Genomic DNA, 21,459 nt, shown 5'->3' with positions numbered 1-21,459 from the left:
GAATGGCTTATCCATTGCAGCACACGAAAAGTGGAAGGTGTATCAACTGGATAAACAAGTACTTTCCTTATGGTGATTTCTAGGAAGTAATCTGTAAGTTACAACCAAAAGTATTTGAGGCAAAAGGTTTACAGAGATTGGTAGTTATTTAAGACAATCTGATTTTATGAGTGAATCTGGTGATACTCTACATTTGCATGCATGGAAATAAAAAGAATGTGGCTTTTTTATGTGTTCATGACCTTAGATGGCAATAGTGATGATGACAATTTTTGCTTCTTCCTAAACCTCAATCACATGTTCAAAGCCTCTACCACATGGTAGGCTACAAGGAATTCCGTTATACACCTTGCTATGAATCCTATGATTATCCACTTTGGATGGGACCTCTCTTCTTTGGATGGACTTGTATCAATAATCAAGCATTCACCTACCCAGCCTACTTGGTATTTGGGAAAAGCCCTATCTATACTTTTGGAAAAAGCAACCATGGGTCATCCACTGGATAGGTCAAGAATAACTACTTCCTTCCCATCAGATTTAAATTTCATCTCCAAATTTTATTAATTCTATGTACTCGCCAAGTGAGAGTCAATGTTAGTTACATAGAAGTTATTTCTCATTTTATGCCCTCCCAGACTCAACTCCATTGAATCCTTCAATTGCATGGAGTGGTGAGCTCATTAGCTACTATCATATTAAACCCTTCAAAACCTTCGATTCTTAAGCCCAACTTAGCTACCAAACCCTCATCAGTGAAATTATGAGCTGCCCCACTATCAATCAAAACTATCATCATTAGGTGCTATCTCAATGTAATGTACTTGTCCCTTTCCAAGCATCTATGTCCTTGCTCGCATGGCTCTCTACATGTGAGGCACAACTTCTTCCTTCAAAGCTCGTTCTTAGGTTCTTCCATTTTGCTTGGCTTAAAAGGAAGTGCCTTTAGTAGCAAAACATTGTTGCAAAAAGGTCTCGCATGTGATCTTGATGATGCCTTCCTAGGGTAGGGCTTGTTCTTGATTGTGATATCCTCAAAATTCAAGGCCCTCAGAATTGCATCCTACATAGAAGTAGGCTCAAAAACCCTAACCAAGCATAGAATTGACCCTAATAGTCTCTCGATCAACAAGAACATAAGCCCCTTCTCCATAATATTTGGTACCATGACTGAAACTCATTGAAACTCTGTTATATAGTTCTCCAATGAGAACCCTATTGCCTCAAGCATGTCAACTCCTATAAGTGATTCTTAGGATCCTTCCTATCAAACCTAATTATAAGCGTCTACATCAAATCAGCATACATCACAACATTGTGGTGTGTCCTAGTGTGATTAGCCCATGATGCCACCACTTGTATGTTGTGCCATCCAAGTGAAATATAGCAAACTTGACAGCTTCATCTTCTATCATAGGTGGAGTCAAAGATGTATCTAGTTTTTGGACCCAAGCCCGTGTAGTCACCTTGTTCAATCCATTAAAAGTTAAGAGAGTCAACTTAGTCTATGCTAGAGATAATTGTTGAATTGTAGCACAGGTCGTCTCCCTCTCCACCCCTCACATTATTAAATTGTTAAAAAAGGATTTGACATCCAATGTCCAGATCAAGTATTGAATAGACATCCATATTGACATTAACATCCTTTGCTATTGGATTCATTTCTTCCTCTTCTTGTGTTGACTCGGCTCTACCAAGAAATAAGGTTTTGTAAGCCTACAAACCCTTCTGTTATAATTTTTATATCCATTCTGATTTAAATTGCTACCCTTTGTGTGTAATTTTGTGCAGATCTGATATAATTAATTGAATTGTTCATATTAAGCAACATTTGAAGGAGTATCTGTTGTATGCTCCTTTGGTTCTGCCATTTCTCCTTGCATCTGTACCATTTGCTGCCGTATTAGCATGGAGGCGTCCCGGTTCTTGTCCTGCTGACATCGTTTTACCCTTGTCTTCACCTCCACACCCGAATTGTGGTGATTCATCTTCTCATTTCTTCATTTATCTCTCCAAAGCACTCTGATCCTTTTGGCTCAGTTGCATACACAAGGTCTTCCAGGTAGCCTGGCAAGATTGCCTTCTCTGATACCAATGTAATGATCCAACAGTGCCAATTATACTGATTACTGAAAACATCAAGGAAGGCTACACAATTTTGCCTCTCCACTAATGAATACAGCAAACATACTTTATTGAATACTCATAATTATCTCTTCAAAATACATAATCTCTAGAACTGGGGACTTCATAAATATTCAAAACCTCTTGCTACAAATATTACAGAAAGTATAATGGACAGCCTGCTACGATAATTAAAGGGGTCAACCTGCTACGGTGGTTAAAGTAGTCAACTGAAAAGTAGGCGCTAATGTTTTTCTATGGTTAACAGAGACTGCTTAATGGTCAGTCTATGAACTTTTCTGAGCGTGTTATTGCCATAATTTGCCATGACGTGTTCTGTAGCACATTGTAAATCTTGTGATCAGTTATTGGGCCAGCGACCATTCAAGATGTATCGACATAAACACAAAAAAATATAGGCTCGAGCATTTTTTCAGCTGTTCTGATTCGTGAAGACTGAACATCTCACAAATGATGCCATTGACAACTGTCTGCAGCGCAAGCTGCTGGTAGTGATTGCAGTTCTACTGGTGGTTTTGAATTAACAATCAGGCTTTAGTTAGAATCAATGTTGGGAAAATAATCTGCAAACTTTCCCCTCCAATATAAGACATCTTATAGACGAGTCCAAGTTTCCACAGTCCCTGACTTTTAAACAAAGAATTCTAATAAAATTCTGATTTCAAACCTTCGTAGGCTTTAAGCGCCAAAAAGTTTTTACAAGGAATTTAAACTCCAAAAACACATGTCGATATTCAACTAGGATTTGATAACCTTTTAAGAGAAATTTCAACCAAGGTTTGTAATTCCGTCCGTAAAATTGTTTATTGCGGTCAGGAAGGGAAAAAAACATTGGGACAAATATTTAAACCCCGGTTAGCCAATGACAAAGGAAAGCGTGAACTGCTGGTTTCTGAAATAAGATATAAGATGATGAAGAGCTTTCGGAGGATTGTGCGTTTAATTTTTATCAACGTTTCAGTTCACCAGGCATTTCATCATCAAACTAAGAGCAAGATGATCACATGGATTGCAAGATCGCAATATAAGATTAGGAAGGAAAAAACCCCAAAAAGAAAACATTCGCATTGCAATTGAAAATTGACAAACTGAGCATTAAGCCCTGCCCTAAGTAAATACATGGACAGCGAAGCCACATCTAATGTGCTGTTACCTAAAATTCAGCAATTTGTTACCGAGCTGATAGAATTCAATGTTATAGAGTTGACAGTAGCAATAGAGATGAAATGCTAACAGGGTTGCACCTTTTTAACCGTGCATAAATTTCGGCTCTGTTCTCCTGCACGGAGAGAAATCGACGAAGCAGATCAACCACAGCCACAGGTTTTAAAACCTCCTCGGCAACTTCCATTGAACTGCAGGTTAGCATTTTCTCAAACTTTTCGCCCAATTCCTCCATTCAATCACTTTTGCCCCGACCTCTTTCTATATATCTCTGGTGTGCAGGAGAAAACGAGTTGGACTGAAACTTCATTATTCCCTAGAGATGAAAAACAGCGGAGGAAAGGTAAGAGAAGAAGAAAGAGCGCCCTCATGAAATAAATAAATTATTAACTGGATAAAATGGAAGGTCAATTAGGAAAACAAAAAATGGGGACGGGAAATAATTACTAGCAGTTGCACCAATCACTCCAAGGTTTTGGTTGATTTACATTATAAGTTGTGGTTGATTTACATTATAAGTTGTGGTTGTTCACACTCTGCATACTTATTAAAGTGAAGTAGAGAAATATTCTAATTTTTCAGATATCTATAGTTAAAAAGAATCATTTGAACTCATGATAATAACAATGAAGTTCCACATCTTCCTCATACATTTCTAGAGACACTTTTTCCATTCTTGTTTCCTCATTTTTTTTGTAGGATCGTATATTAGTGGCTTCACAATTTTGTGAACCTTTCAAAGGAATTGTTTTCTAGAGACATAATCCACCTGCAATCTTCACTCTAGAAAAAGTTGTGAATGTTAATCTCTGCCTCTTAGTGTTGCCAATCTCAATCATTGCTTTCTTGAGAGTCATCCCCTGAGATTTGTGTATGGTGATTACTCAAGCCATTACAATTAGTATAAATGTCTTTTAGTGTCTAAGGATGTCGGTATTATTGGTACTATTTGTGGAGTCTTTGTCATTCCATGGTGCTCCCATGTAGTTATCTAAGTTACAACATACATCGATACATTTGATAGCTTTGATCCAATATTGTAAATAGTTTATATTACCTCATCCAGTGATCCATTTGCAAGTCATGCTTGTCCAGATGTTTGTTGTAAGCATGATCCTTTGAACTTGGCAAATAAATACTTGACTATCGAGTTGTTCCTTGTCTATACTTGTATATGTACCTCTACTACATAGGTAAAATGGTTACACTAATTATTCTTTGCAATCTCCTTTGTTGTCTCCTTTGAATTTTTCTTCTTTTCTTAGTTTTCTTGTCTTTTTCCTTCTTGGTCTTCTCCTTCTTTATCGCCTCATCCTCATATGATCCTCTACCTCTTCCTCTTTCTGCTCATTTTTCTTTTTTTTCCTACTTCTTTGCATTCTTCTTTTGCTCCTCCTCCTCCTTGTCCCTACCCCCTCCCCCTTCTACTTCTCCTTTTGTGTGTTTTTTCCTCCTTATCTTTTTCCTTGTGTCACTCCTCCTCCTCCTCTTCTTATCATTCTCCTTCTACTACTTCTCCTCCTCCTCCTCACTCCCCTTCTCCTTCTTCCTCTTCCCCTCCTCATCTTGCATCTTCTCCTTCTTTTTCTCATTGTTCTCGTTCATTTCTTTCTCCCCTTTCTTCTATTTCTCCTACTTCTCCTTCTCCTCCTCCTCCTACTCCTCATCCTCCTCTTTCTTCTCCTCCTCCTCCTTGTTCTCCTTCTCCTTCTCCTTAGACATTGTATGCATTCGTTGATATGATTTTGACTTCTTCACCTTTAATAATTTTCTATGTTTTAGTAAATTTTAAATGATCTTCCCCATAATAAAACATTAGAAGAATTATAAATTTCAATCGCTAACATTCTTATCTGAATAATCTGATTCAATTGCTATTTTCGAAAATAATAAGGTGATATTTGATAAATAAAAAATACAATCTAGTTTAACCTAAAAAGTATATTAATGCATTTTAATATTGATCTTGTTAACTTTACATTTCATATAATAATTTTATATGACAAATATACAATACAAGAAATATCATTAGATTAATTTGGTACATCAACATTGTCTCTCGTAATGTCATTTATAAAGTTTAGGAATTCATTACAATATATTAGTTTGCTTTTGAGTGACTCTATTTTAATTTCACATTTCTCTCCATTAAAAAACTATATGTACTAACTAAACTCTATTATATAGAGTGTGAACAATTATATGTATAGCTATACATTTTATTTAAACAATTGTGACTTTTTTAAAGTTATTATGAAATATTACTAACATAGATTTACTATTAAATTATAATCTTAAAAAAAGAGTTACAAATTCTAAAAAGTTAACCATTTTTTCTTTACCTTAAAATGTAGGCCTTAATTTGTAGTAAATTAAGTTTTGAAATTCAAATTTTAAAAATCCCAATTTATATAAGACAACAAATCCATTTATACACAATAATTTTGTAATCATTTCAATTTGAAAGAAACTTTAAAAATATATTCATATGTTTAATGTGTTAATATTTTTTTCATAATCAAAAGTAGAGTGTATAAACATTGAATATTTTTCATTCATGGTCGGATCTATTTGTCGTTGAAAATTTTTCTTATGGTGATCATGATCTATGCATGAAACATGCAAGGATATCTTATTGGACTTTTGGTATTTAAGAAGCATATCCTATTTGGGTGTTGATATGTTATTTCCTACTATATATTGACTTATGTTATGCTCATTATATACACATTTTTGCTTGTGTGGTCCAATAAGCAAAGTTTAGAATATTTAATGACACATTGTATTTCTTGCAATGTCCAACAAGCAAATCTTAGATTTTTTAATGACACATTGTATTTTTGATAGCTACTTTGTTAATTTGAGGCAGAAATTTGCATTGGAATGATCACACTGTGTTCAATTAACCACCAATGTGAGGAAGGTAAAGGACATAATGAAAAATATTATTGATGGATTGATTTTCAGCTTAATGATCCAAATTTAGTGCTTGTTCAGTCAGAAAATTCAATTTCAATTTCAAAGAGAGTTGTTGGAATTTCAATTTCAGCCCCAATTGAAAAGATTTCAGTACTTCAAAAGGCCAATCTTCAGCCAGAGGTTTCAAATACAATTTCCCAAGCCCATCAATGCCTCAACACATTCTGATTATTTTTCAATACTTCTAGTCTGGTGTCTAGAACAACATTTTTGAATTTCTATTCAAAATGAATCATATGGATTTCATACACCCTAAATTTGCAATTGAGTCTAGTGAGTATGTTGAAGCCAAAAAAATGTAATGAACATTCAATTTTCTATATTTATTTCAGTGGTTCAAAATTGGGTCACTGAATTTGAAGTTTGAGCTAAGGTGGTGATGTACCTTTCATTAGTTGGCACTAAATCACCCAGTTAATAGCCTATCGGCTAAATAAAGCTACTTTAAGGGAAAGAGATGAAACTATATCAAAATAACTTTTATGTTATAATCACAACATCACACACACACACACACACACACACACACACACACACACACACATATATATATATATATATATAGAGAGAGAGAGAGAGAGAGTAGAAATATAATGAAAATAAAAATGGGGATGATTTTGTAGCGCAATGGTAGTTGTAAGTATAGTGTTTATATGTTTTTCTTGGTTTGATCTTATTTGGGCCAATACTTGGAGGCTAGAAAGGTGGTCGATGTGATAGGAGGGCAAGGTGTTTTCCAGTACACATGTAGTGGGGGAAGGACGAGGAGAGGAAGACGGAAAGAGAGGAAGATTGGAGATAAGGGAAAAAGATGGAGATGGATAGGGAGGGAAGAGAAAGATGAAGATAGGAAAGAAGAGGAAGAAGAAAGTAACTTGTAGATGGAATTTGGGGAGGTGTCAATGTCTTGACCTAATAAACATGAATAGATGGTTGCGACCTCAATGGTTCAAAGCTCTAGTAAAAAATGATGACTAATCAAAACAAAAAATTATAGTTCAAATAAAGACTAACTTGTGTTATTTTAGGTGTAAAACTAAAAGATAATGGACTGCCATAAATTATAAATACTTACAATTTTGATCTTTAGATGAGCCCTAATTTATTGTCTGTGACTTTCATGCCCATTATGCTTGATCACACCTCAATCTCCCATACATTTTTGGAATCTTTGTATCACAATTGACTCTTGACTAAAATTTGAGCCTTTTTTGCCTTGTAAAGGATAACCTAAGACATGAGGGGTCATCCTCATTACTCCCTACATTGGGAAGCAACCCTTACATACTAACATGGGCTTGAATTTAAATCAGAGGTTATATTTTGATTTTGGGTGGGATATTAAATCCTTATTATCCCGATTTAACTTTTGAGCCCTAAAATGGCTAAGGGAGGCATAAATATAAGGTTACCTCCCTTATTTTGGAAATGGATGATAAGTAAAATAGTACTCAGTCCTATCAAGCAATCAAGTTCAATTCAACCATCGAGCATGGAAGATATGGACTAATATGTATATCCCAATATATATGAAGGTGTTTATGTTTGTATACTAGATCCAAGGTCAAGACTACATCAAGACTAATTGCATATATCTTCATGAGCGATTTAGCACTTTTTAAGATATAACATATTGTCAAGACTCTACTTACTAATAGTGTGGTTTTTCCTTTATGCAATTTCAAGATTAATTCTTATACAGGAGTTTGACTAAGCATAAGTACCTTTCTCCCAACACTTTCCATGTGTTATGTGTGCAAGTGAGTTGGTGGGGCTTCAAATCCAATTATAGGAGGGCATAATAAATTGCTTAAGTTCCCTAGCTTTATCTTCAACTTTTGGCAAAGAAGGGGTGACTCCAACAATCGAGGTAAAGTCTAGACACTCCCTACACCCAAGGTCATCTTAATATTTAATTTTGTTCTAAAACTTTGTGTATAGGTCAATGACTTCATTTTTTTCAAATTTGATTTAAAAAATTAAATATTAATTTGCTTATTTGTTTGTACATTTTCGATATCTCCATGTCATCCTATTACATTCTATTCACCTCATTTCTTCATCTTAAGTTACATCAATCTATCAAATTTAAGGAATGCAAGAAAACTCACGCACATATTTAGCACTTGTATTCCCTTAAGCCTAGTGGGTACTTTCCCCTTCCTACTATAATAATAATGATAATATAATGTGGCATGCATGATGCTTCCTAACTTGATTGATTATCCTTATGAACATTCATCTATGATTGGTCATCCACTTTCTTTTTTACAAATAGATTAATGTCAAAAGAAACTTATGTATAAAGAGCATGTTATTTTGGTAGTATAGGGTTAAGGGGGGAAATGGTACTATTATTTAGAAGTAACAGTTTTCAATTCACCAAAATATCAACATGTTAATACTCTAAACAACCACTAGACTAATCGATGACACTAGATATTATTAAACCATGTGGTGAATCTTGCAAGAGATGTTGGCCAATTTCCAAAAATCCCCCTCTTAGCATTACTCATCATGGTCTGTATAGATTCAAACTTGATACCAATCTCTAATACCACTTGTTTGAAGTAGTGGTTGTCGTTGCACCAAAATATTGACCTATTAATGGTGCATACAACCACTAGACTTGTAGAAGACAAAAGAGGTTGTTAAATCATGTGAATGATGTTGCCCCACTACAAACACTATCATCTAAAATGTTTCACTCATAAGGATTTTGGATCAAATATAATGATATCTTGAAACTGTTAGAGTAAAGCGTTGATTTAATTTCATTTATTAAATTTGCTTTACTCCCTTCTTAAGATTTTACTTTATGCACCTTTTGCATCTCTATTTAATAATTAATTATTAATTATTAAATAGCTTTTCCTTTTAGGTTACCCTTTTTAGGGTTTTGATCTCCTTTTATAAGGATTGATCTCCTTTGTATTTTATTATCTCTTTCATTGCTGAAAATACATTAGCACTTTTTTTAGAGCAAAACCCTTTGCCTTCTCTTGTCTTTTTCTTCTGTGATAGGTTTTTGCATGCAGGTATTCGAAGGCTTTGTGGATTTGTATTGATCAAATCCTTCATGGTATCAGAGCCAGATCTGGTACAGCTTGTTCGTTATTTGGAGAAAAAGGAGAATGAGGGTTTGACAAAACAGATCTGGAAATTTTTGGGTATTTCTTGAGAAAACAGGGGGGTCACTGATTTTTGAAGCAGGTTGAGGCCAAACGGACGTCACAGATGGATCCAGAAGGTGTCAAAACCCCTGTTTCCATATAAAGTTTGTCCAATTTGGACAACGTTGCTCCGGGAGGCAAAATTTTTTTGCCCAGCAGGGCCGTACGGCCTTCTGCACGCAGATCGAAGCATTTTTTTTAAATAAAAAATAATAAAAAATGGCTGCAGGCCGTTTTTCGGCCCGCGGACCCATTTTCCGGCGGGGGCAACTGTTTTTCGGCAGGGCGACGAACCGCCGGTATTTTTTTTGGGCGCCGATTTTTTACTTCCAACGGCCGCCACCGCCCGCGCTCCGGTCGCCACCAACACCGGCGGCTCAACCAGAGCGCCGCCCCGCCTCCGATCAGGTGGCGCTTCTCCTCCACCACCCTCCTCCGCTCTGGACAGTCACCACCGCCGGCGGCTCAGCCAGCGCGCCGCTCGGTGACTTTTTTATTATTATTTTTTTTAAAATAAATATTTTTCAAGCTTATGGGGGCCCTGTTAGTTTTTTTGCGATAACTCTCGCATACGGGGGTCTTTTTCAATTCTGAAAAAAGCGTCGGAAAGCTGCTTCCGAGACGGAGATGATGGAGAAGGAATTTTTATTTTTTTTTTCCAGATTGATATCAGTTTTGGTGTTTGAAGTCCGTTGATGACTTCTATCTTCCGGGGGGCATAACTTCTTCATTATAGCTCCGTTTTTCGATCCAAAAAAAGCACCGGAAAGATTTTTTCGAGCCCTTTCCAGATTCTTAGTCTTTTCACCAGTATTTGGTGCCAAGTATTTTTTATTTGTATTTGAAGTTTTTTTTTGCTCTTATCTCATTTACGCAATCTATTTGTAAGTAAGGGGTTCGGTTTATTGCATTGTGGGGGGCGTTTTTATATTATTTTCTGTTATTATTTTAATATATCAGAAAACACAAAAAAAAAAAAAAAAACCCTTTCTAAAACAATGGCCGAGACCTCTTCTTCTCTAGAACTTCTGACCCCTCATAATTATCACACCTGGAAGACCTCAATGACTCGGCTTCTCCGGTCAAAAGGGTTGTGGTCATGTTTAGATGCTGTTCAGCCTATTCTTCAGAGGCCTTTTGAGATCATGCAGCATCGAAACAAAATGGATGAGGCAATCGGATTGATTGCATTACAGGTATCAGATAGTTTACAGTTTCATTTGGATGGGTGTAATACTCCTTTGGCTATGTGGACCAAGCTTGAAGGCTTGTTTGGTACAGTGAATGAGTTCAGAGCACTTCAGATAGAGACAGAGCTTACAACACTTGCACCAGATTCCTTTACTACTATTGATGACTTCTTGATGAAGTTTACTCAACAGAGATCCTTATTGCAGAGTTGTGGAAAGACGAAGACTGATACTGAGTGCATCTATTTGATTCTCTCAAAGCTTCGAGGGAATTTTCAGATATTTGCTTCCACATTCTATTCCACCAAAGATGCTTTGGGGAATCGATTTGTTATGCCTTCTTTTCAGGTCTTTTGTGATCGCTTGACTAGAAATATTTCTTCTTTGATGAAGAACCACACATGGGATCTATGTCCTCTTCCGAAAGGAAGAAAGTTGGTTCGGTGCCGTTGTGTGTACCGTACCAAGTATGCTGCAGATGGTTCTATTGATAGGTACAAGGCACGTCTTGTTGCAAAGGGTTTCACACAGGTTGAGGGTATTGATTACTCTGAAACCTTTGCCCCTGTTGCCAAGATGAACTCTATTCGCCTTGTACTCTCTCTAGCAGCTTCACAGAAATGGACAGTTTTTCAGATGGATGTGAAGAGTGCCTTTTTGCATGGAGACCTACATGAGGAGATTTATATGGAGCAGCCTCATGGTTTTGTGCAGGACTCTTCATTGGTATGTCGGCTTCAGAGGTCTTTATATGGTCTCAAACAAGCCCCTAGGGCTTGGTATGAGAAGATGGATTCCTTCTTGCTTGCTTCCCACTTCACACGATGTCATTTTGATCCTACAGTTTACATTCAGCGTCATGGGACTGACTTATTGATACTTGTGCTTTATGTTGATGACCTCATCATCACAGGAAGCTCACTCTCCATGATACAGAATGTTCAACAAGCATTGAGAGAGCAGTTTGAGATGACAGATCTTGGCCTTCTGCACTATTTTTTGGGCCTACAGGTTGTTCAGTCTTCAGATGGGATAGCCATACTCCAGCAGAAGTATGCTCATGATATGCTTCAGAGATTCGGCATGCTTGATTGCAAGCCTGCCCCCACACCTTTTCAGTCAGGTGTTGTTTTATCTACCACTTGCTCTACTCCTACAGTGGATTCCACTCTATATAGACAGCTTGTGGGTAGTTTGTTGTACTTGACACACACACGTCCTGATATTTCCTTTGCGGTTGGACTTGTCTCTCGATTCTCTCATAATCCTCATGAGAGTCATTGGCAAGCATCCAAACGTATCTTAAGGTATATTAGCGGTACAACTTGTTATGGCATTCACTACACATCAGGGGATCCTCACATTGTTGGTTTCACAGATTCAGACTGGGCTGGTGACATTGATGATCGCAAGTCTACTTCTGGTTTTGTTTTTTGTCTTGGTTCTGGTCCTATCACATGGTCTTGCAAAAAGCAGCATGCTCACGCATTATCATCTACAGAGGCAGAATACAGGGCAGCTGTATTAGCTAGTCAGGAGGTTTTGTGGCTTCGACAGTTGATGACAGAGTTTGGATCTCCTCCTGATAGTCCCACCTTTCTATGGTGTGATAGTCAGAGTGCTATACACATTTCACGCAACCCTGTTGAGCATCAGCGGACCAAGCACTTTGAGCTTCACATGCACTTCATCAGGCATCTCATTCAGGATGGTGCTTTGAGCTTGGAGTACATTCCTACTGCTGAGCAGGTTGCAGACATCTTCACTAAACCTTTTGCATCCCCACGGTATCTTAAGCTGCGTTCTATGCTTGGGGTGAAGGAAGTTGTCCTTGGGGGGTCTCAGTGATGAGTCCTTCCTTCCTTCTTTTTACTGCTATCTTTTTTTGGAGTAGAGTTTTTCCCACTGGGTTTTCTCTATTTCTCCGTTTCATAGAGATTTAGTTGTTATTGGGTACCTCATTAGGCCTTGTTGCCGGGACCCAAGTTTGCTTTAGGCTTTGCATTGTAGTTTCCTTGCTTTTTTTTGCATTATTTGTAGCTGCATTGTTGCTCATCTTAAGGGGGGGTGTTAGAGTAAAGCGTTGATTTAATTTCATTTATTAAATTTGCTTTACTCCCTTCTTAAGATTTTACTTTATGCACCTTTTGCATCTCTATTTAATAATTAATTATTAATTATTAAATAGCTTTTCCTTTTAGGTTACCCTTTTTAGGGTTTTGATCTCCTTTTATAAGGATTGATCTCCTTTGTATTTTATTATCTCTTTCATTGTTGAAAATACATTAGCACTTTTTTCAGAGCAAAACCCTTTGCCTTCTCTTGTCTTTTTCTTCTGTGATAGGTTTTTGCATGCAGGTATTCGAAGGCTTTGTGGATTTGTATTGATCAAATCCTTCAGAAACTTGACTCCTTTTGTGCCCTATTTTAAACAGAAGAGACTGAGACAAACAACAAAGTTCTTGACCAAGATCTTCAACAAAATATCCAAAATTGCAGGTAATTGTTATGAATGAAGAATAGTTGGAATAATGCTTATGAAGGATGTTTGTATGTAAATAAAAGATCTTTCTATCCATTGGTTACACAGATATTGTGTGTTCTTGTGAACAACATTTAAAAACATGCATCCAATCTCCTTTACTTATCTACTGCTATGTCTTTGTGTTATAAGTACGATAAATGTCCATATCAGACAATATAAAAACATTCATTTATACTCCTTTACTCATCCATTAATGTGTCTTCACTTAATAATTATCATGATGTTCACATTAGTCATCTCTAAACTTACTCTTTATATCAAAATTTGCATATTTTCATCGAAACATTGTTGAACTTTCTAATTGAAATCCTGTATTATTTTTTAGATTTTCACACACATGATCTTGTCTATACAATCATGTTTATAATAGTCAGAGGTTGTTTTTTCTTATTTTTGTTTATGGTTTATCACTTTAATTAACATATTCATCTCTTGTCACATCCAAATGTTCTTTAATGGTATATAATTAAAACAATGAATGAATGCACACAATGTGTCAAACAAAAATTATAAGTACAACAAAGAATACTTAGCATTATATGCAATAGATTAGATTTTGTTTTTAAAGAATCTTTTAACTATACTTTATTTCATACACCACCTATTATACACAATATAACATCCAACAAATATACTAAAAAGTGCACCATTCTCTTATGTTAATGTTTAACTTTGAGGACATGTAATAAATAAGTTATGGCCTATAACATTGATATATCCAAAATAGTCATGGACAACACAACCAAACTCATAGATATATAGAACTTTGACTCACTTAATCCTCTTAGTTGTGAACTTAAGAATTAGTTTTCCTACATGACCTTATAAACAAAAATAATATTAAGCTTATTCCAATTAGATTCAACAATGGGTTTCTAAATATATGTTGCTTCATTACATTCTTTTAGCTACCAACCCTAAAAATAATCTATGAAATCAACATGTTATCAATGTTTATTACTAATAAGGTAAAATGAACAAGCATATTAATGGTAATTTTATAGTTCTATTTTGGTGGTGACATTTAGAAAACAAAACATTAAGAATGTGTTGTTCCCGTATTAATACATATGGAATGACCACCTTACATTTTCAATAACACATGGCTTCATTTTGTTTGCAGTACATATTATGATCCCATCTAAGTATTATAAGTAATAAGATAACTAGTGAGTCATGACACATTAGAGAATGTGTATAACTTAAGGAGGTCATTATTTTATTGTCATCACCAAACTCACTACATAATTTACAAATACATTAACTTCAATATTATTTTAAGACAAATTACCATGGATGAAATTCTATAGCAAAAAATGTGAATTCCAATTTATTTTTTATGGTTACATGCATAGATAAGATTTGCATTCATGCATGGCTAGTCTACAATGTATACAGTTTATATAGTGACCAATCATTGTATTGTCTTAGCATCAAAGTTCACATAAACTATTGTAGTCATTCATATTGATCACTGCACATTATAATTGAAAATAGTCAAGGTAGACAATATCAAAATACAACATAATTTAGGGGCTCATCAATTATGTGTTTATATCTATAATGCATAGATAAATGTTTTAGAAAAAAATGAAGGCATAAACTTTGTTCATCTCTCCTCATAAGTGATATGTGGCCTTATTGGTTCCCTAAAAAGAAAGAAGGAACACTAGAAAGGGAGGAGTCCCCTTAAAAGGAGAAAACACAAATAAGGGAAGGAACACCCGAGAAACAAAAGACTCCAACATTGGAAGAGGAAAACCAATAGGAGAAAGTAAGCTCGCCTACAAGACAAGTGACACTAACAAGGTCAAAAGTATCAAAAAGCAGATTGAAAGGACAAATGAGTGTAAAGAAAAATAAGTCCTCAAAAAGGAAGCTAAGCCTGGAAGTAGAAGAAGCTGGAAAGGAGAATAGAAAGGATTGATATGGGTCACCCTCATCATCATCATCTTCTAGCTTAGAAGATGGAGGAGAATTATTTGAACATGACTTAGAAAAAGAGATAGAAAAGACCACAATCAAGGAGGAGATTGAGAAAATGAAAGAGAATTTTGGGAAAATGACCTCAAAGAAATTGAAGAAATACTCTAAATTGGTGAGATAGTATGAACTGCTTGACCAAGCAAGCAAACAACAACACCAAGAAAGGACACTGGTTAAAACCAACGATCTGATTGTGGTACTAGCATGAGAAGTCAGATATGACTATGGCACTGATATGATCACCCAAATAGTTAAAAATATTGGAGGACAAATCGAAGATATAGAAGGTTGCAAAAGAGAAGAAGAAAAGAAATCAGAACATCTCATAAACCTTATTGGGATAAGAAATATCTAGCAAAGGTCAAAGATGAAATGTTTGAGGCATTAAAGGCCATCACCCTAGTGCTACAAACGGGGTCTGGCATGAGTACCTTTATGAATGATTGGGAGCAAAAAAATAAATATAGCTCAATAGGAGCTTCAATAGATAAATAGTACATTTGATCCACTTACAGTTTAACCAACATCATATATATCATAATTTCAAGAAACCATTCACCTAATAAACATGATAAGAGTTAAACAAGACAAGTGAACTCTTAATTTCTTAGACCTTCACCGTTTCTTATCACCCCTAGGTAGTATCATTCAAGAGCATATAAAAGAGACATAGATACAGATCCTCAAGCAAATGATAAGTATCTTGGATGACATAGAAGAACATATGACAAATATCCTCAGTGAGACACTTTCTCTCATCAATCTAAAAGATTCGTGGAAGACACAACTTGAGAGTTCTTATGTTCATTATAAAGAGGTATATTGCAAGTTGTGACAACAACATTTTCCCTTTGTCATCAGTGACAAAAAGGGGGGAGAATAAGGAAAAAGGAGGAGAAGAAAAACAAGAATAGGGGAGAAAATAAGACCAATTAAAAAGGGAGAAGAACACTGGGGGAGATCGAAGAAAAAAAGTAAAGAATAATGATGATAGGGGGGTCAATCTACTCAAAATGCAAACAAAGAAATAAAATAGACAAGTAAGAGGAGACTACGTTGAGTGGGAGTCTCATTGTTTTTTACTAAGTCTACATCAACATAAAGACTTTCACCAATACATTTGAAGAGATGAAGGAGGAAATGTCTAAGGGAAAAGGTTTTGTAACATAAGGTCAACGATGGTTGAAGGTTTTTCCATCAATACCAAAGGGGACTATTGTTGAACCTATCAATCAAACTAGCATGAGGTCTAGAGAAAGGTGATGACTAATACTTAGAATCACGTAGTGTTTTCATTGCAATCAATCAAGAAGGAATATAAAATAATTTAGAGTCCTATGCCAATTAGGACAAATACAATTGTCACGATAGGTCACATGAGCATAAAGGTGAAATGAAACAGTCATAGGTAGGGTGTAAGCACAATGTCATTGTCATGACAAATAGAGGAATGTGTAGGCAATATGATGTGACAAGATTCTATGAAAAAGTATTCACAAATATAAATTGGTACCCAAGTATTGACAAGTGTAAATAGGTTTTGACACTTCATTGTAAGTTGTTGTAGTTGTTCATGTTATTCGGGAGCAAATGAAGACATGTGGTTGTAGAGAAAAAAGTTGAACAACATACAGGTTATCTAAGACAACAAGGAATAGGAAAGATAGATAGGTGACACTGGAGTGTTCACAAGGTAAGCTAAGGCAAATGAAGGAGAACAAAGAATCTCCAAGGGTTGCATAGTGGATCTACAAGGCAAGTTGTGTCATTCATTTAGATCATCCAACTAGTTTGTTTTCTTATCATTGCAACTATTTGGAAGCACCTAATAGGGCATGCTTTATTATAAGCATTTGTAAATCCTCCAATAAGGTACCTCTTAGTCTAGGAGTATTGTAAATCCTCTCACAAGTAAGCATTGACAAGCTTATTGTAATCCAAATAGATTATCAACATTCTTAATTGAATATGTACTTAGAAAGGCCAATTATAGCCTTTGACCAGGTAATCTTTTATCTGTGGTAAAATGCTTGTGGGTATATTACTCCCACTGTGGTTTTATCCTCTCACTAAGGGTTTCCACAACAAAAATTCATGTGTCATTAATGTATGTTGTCTTGTGTGAGTTTGTATAGTTCTATTGTGTTGTGTGTATCATTGTATTACTACTTAAGCAACTAGTTTTTAAGTTATTGAAAGTTGTAGGATAGGTAACCAGTTTAAAAGATGTAATATTTATGGAAAGCTAGGTTTTAGGGTAGTTGTGTTATAGATTGAATTTGTAGTCATGCATAATATATAACACAGTATAAAAGTTGAGCATTTACACACATGTATGAACAAGATGGCATGCATGAAAAATATGCCATAAAATGTGTGTGAGTGAAGGAGTGAGGTAAATCAAAATACCAAGAAATGATGTGCAAACTTAGCATGCCTCCAAGATAACATTTTCAAAACAAAAACATTTTTTTTTGTATATAAATTTTGATAACTAAATTTATTTTCTTTATCTTATAGTCATCCAAGTCATTATTGTGACAAAAAAGAATGATATCTTAGAGATGAGTCCTTTGTACCAATATGGGAATATGTAACAATAGTTCCATAGGTTCATAAATAATATTTTTCATGTAATTTTACAAAACTTGGGAAGAACTTTTAAAGAATGCAAAACAACCTAATAGGATTGAGTTTGTGCTCAAGTTGTTAATCATTTTATAACGACAATATTTTTTATTATTGTTATGTCTTTCTGAATTATCACATTGCAAAAAATTATAATAATTAATTATTCATGAATAGTCATAATTTTGAAAATGTTTTCTATAAATCAAGCAAATTAATTAATATCTTTTTATTATAATGTATAATAAAATAGGCTTTTTTTATAGTAAAAAATTCGCTTTTATATTAATCGCTTATTTAAGTTATATGTTTTAAAAACATTGAAAGTTTTATTGATAATAACAATGATCAATTGCTAATTTTTTATATATTTTTCTTCATATAATAATTTTGAGACATATATGTTGGTAGTACCACAAATAGCCTATATGCTTCACTATTGAAGTACTATTAAGTGAGGTTGAAATTGTAATTTTAGCAATCTTTGTCGTTGGATTAGACATGATATTTATTCAATAAACTAGTAAAATTTAGAAAATAAATGATACTCAACTATCTTTTAAAATGGCTACTTATTGCAACTTTGTCCACAAAGTAAAAATTTATAATTAATCATTTAAATAACTAAAAAAATGATATATGGTTGTTAGTTGTTCTTCCACGTCTTGTAAGCTAAGCTTAAATGTTAGCAATTTGTACTTTGTTATTTTAGTTTCTTTGGAAAGGGGCCCTTAGATAAGTTTATATCTCTATTTGGAATTCCAACATCATTAACATTCCATGCTTGACCAATCACAAGAGTCCTCATTCCATCACACATGGGTGTTGCCAAAGGATCGAAGCTTGATTGTTTACTTGGAGTCATGTAAGGCTGCATAGGTGTTTGAAAATGATGCATAGGTGTCTCATTACCATGAGTTGTATTATTGGAATCTGTAAATAGATCAGTTAGATGATCGAGACTCACTATGACAACTTTCATTTGCTGTACCAACTCAATTCTCACATTATGACCCTCTACGCCTAGCACTCGTCCATGATAGCCCTTATACCCTCCAAATATAATCTTCACCATTTTACTGACCAAAGGATCTTCTCTTTCTCTACCTCTTCCACCATATTTTTCTTGCCTAAGCCTATTTCCAAATTGAGGCACCCCAAAACTACTAGATGTAGTATGTGTGATTGTATTAACTCTTACAACATAACCAAAATCTCTCTCTCTCTCTCTCTCTCTCTCTATATATATATATATATATATATATATATATATATATATATAATTTAAAAAAATTAATTAAATTTTTTTTTTTCAACCAAAATAATAGAAGAAGTTAATATTATACTTTAGTTTTTTGAAATGTATAAATAGAAGAGGATTTCATGGATTCTCTTAACTCTTTTAGGACAATAGGAACAAACTTTTGTATGAATATATATCATTCCCCCTATGGTACAAGGATTATGGCTTATGATTGTACCATTACACACACACACACACACACACACACACACACACACACATTATACTTTAGTTTCTTGAAATGTATAAATAGAAGAGGATTTCATGGATTCTCTTAACTCTTTTAAGACAACAGGAACAATTTTTTGTATGAGTATATATCATTCCCCCTACGGTACAAGGACTATGGCTTATGATGGTACCATTATATATATATATATATATATATATATATATATATATATATATATATATATATATATATATATATATATATATATATATATATATATATAAAGCCACAAACAAGAACTATTTCTATGTCTTCTTTTATATTTATTTTCAACCAAAATAATAGAAGAAGTTAATATTATACTTTAGTTTTTTGAAATGTATAAATAGAAGAGGATTTCATGGATTTTCTTAACTCTTCTAGGACAATAGGAATGATTTTTTGTATGAATATATATCATTCCCCCTATGGTACTGTAGTGCCTGCCCCTAGTTTACATTTTTCGAGCTACATTTATGATATGATTGCCAAACTCTTTTAGGCCAATTTATGTTTGATGAGTAGTATTATTATTTTAGAGATTATCAAAGGATGTTTACACTCAGTTTATTATATGATGAGATTACTTGGTACTCTATATTTCGTGCATGTATGATGATTATTCAATGGTTTCAGTTATCGATGATGATTAGTTAGATGGCTTATTATTTCATGTGCCTCTTATGGATACTTACCCCATACTGCATGTGTATGGTGTGCGTGTTGTTTTATTTATGTATGGTGTTTCTGATATGGTTAAGGAAGGGAGTCGTAGTCACCTGCTAGTCGGGATCTACACGATGCACCACTTCCTGCCATTGTCTGTTTAGCTTAGAATATTGTGTTTGTACATGCGTGGATTTTATGTAGGCTGCAGGTACCGGGTATCGACTTCCCTGAATTGTCAGGATGAGCGTACCCTATCGCACTGTCTCAATGGTAAGAGAGGGGAGATAAACTCTTAAGTCCAAATCCTAAACCCTTTAGCCAATTGTCCTAATTGATAATTAGGACAAGTATCTGAGTTAAGTACCTTCTGAATGCATCAAATGATGTAATTTTGTGATTATAACCCTTTTGTTTGATTTGGTATGTATTTTTCTATGATGGGTTTTCGTATGTTGCTTTATGAGTCCTTGGTGTATTTTCTATTAATTAAGTCTAATTAAAAAGACTAATTAATGATTTAATTTAATAAAGAATTATTATGATATCTTTATATTTAATTAATTAATTAATTAAATAAAAGAATTAAAGTTGGAGATTAAAGTTCAAGATATATTTAGAACAGGATAATATTTATTTAATTTAATAATAATATATTTGGAGTTCATTTTTAAATAAATGCTAAATATTATTGTTATTTAAATTAATTAAATATGTTATCAATTAAGTTCTAAAATAAATTAAAAGTTGAAAGATATTAATTTATTAAGAATTCTAGATCGCATGATCTAAACATGAGTTAAATTTAAGAATTAAATTAAAATATTAAATTATAAAAATTAATAATGTTATTTTAATTTCTTAAAAGTGCACATAAGATTTAAAGTAATAAATTAATTAAGAATTGAAGTCAAGTGAAATTTTAAATAAAGTTATTTAATAATTCAACTTAATGTGCATGAAAGTTGAATGCAAAAGAATAAGAAAAGATAATAAAAGTTAATTTGGAGTTAACTGAGTTGTGCAAAGAGTCTTCTCGGGTAAATGCACAATTAAGTGCCCCGATTTGAGGAGAAATTGTTTATCACAACTTTGGGGGTTCATTTTTTTTTTGGGGGAAGAGACGAATTTGGACAAGAATTTTGGAAGACATCTTTTGACAGCGAATTTCAGAAGGAGAATTCTAGGAAAGTTTTTCAAAGGAAAGTTATTGAAGGGGAGCAAATTCTCCCTAGTTTTTCGAGGGTTTTGTATTAGCATCAGGATCAGGTAGGGTCTTGTGTATTGATCGTTGATTATTTACGCAATTTCTCTATTCCTTGTCTTCTTCGTGCCTGTGGGTTGTATATCTAAATTCTCTGTGATAATAGTTTAAACATTCCAATATTGAAAATTAATAAATGCTCATGAATTAATCTTCTGTACACGTCAGGGTTAGAAAAGAGATATGAAAGAACCCTAGTTTCTAA

The 21,459-nt window shown here is 34.3% G+C and overlaps 1 protein-coding gene across 1 annotated transcript in view; it reads right to left on the bottom strand.

Annotated features, from left to right (window-relative positions):
* The window catches only part of LOC149535466 (DNA repair REX1-B protein), a 77,036-nt gene extending 73,241 nt beyond the window's left edge, over positions 1 to 3,795 (bottom strand). The window contains exon 1 of the mRNA XM_089804917.1: positions 3,390 to 3,795. Coding sequence (XP_089661043.1) covers positions 3,390 to 3,544 — 155 coding nt within the window. The 5' untranslated portion in view covers positions 3,545 to 3,795. The remainder of the gene's footprint in view (positions 1 to 3,389) is intronic.
* Between the last annotated feature and the right edge of the window lie 17,664 nt (positions 3,796 to 21,459).

Source organism: Cupressus sempervirens, chromosome 10 (genome assembly GCF_028749045.1).
Source record: "Cupressus sempervirens isolate cs-2001-9-10 chromosome 10, ASM2874904v1, whole genome shotgun sequence".
NCBI lineage: Eukaryota > Viridiplantae > Streptophyta > Pinopsida > Cupressales > Cupressaceae > Cupressus > Cupressus sempervirens.
Note: the sequence above shows the minus strand (reverse complement) of the source record. Positions and strands in the feature narration are given on the sequence as shown.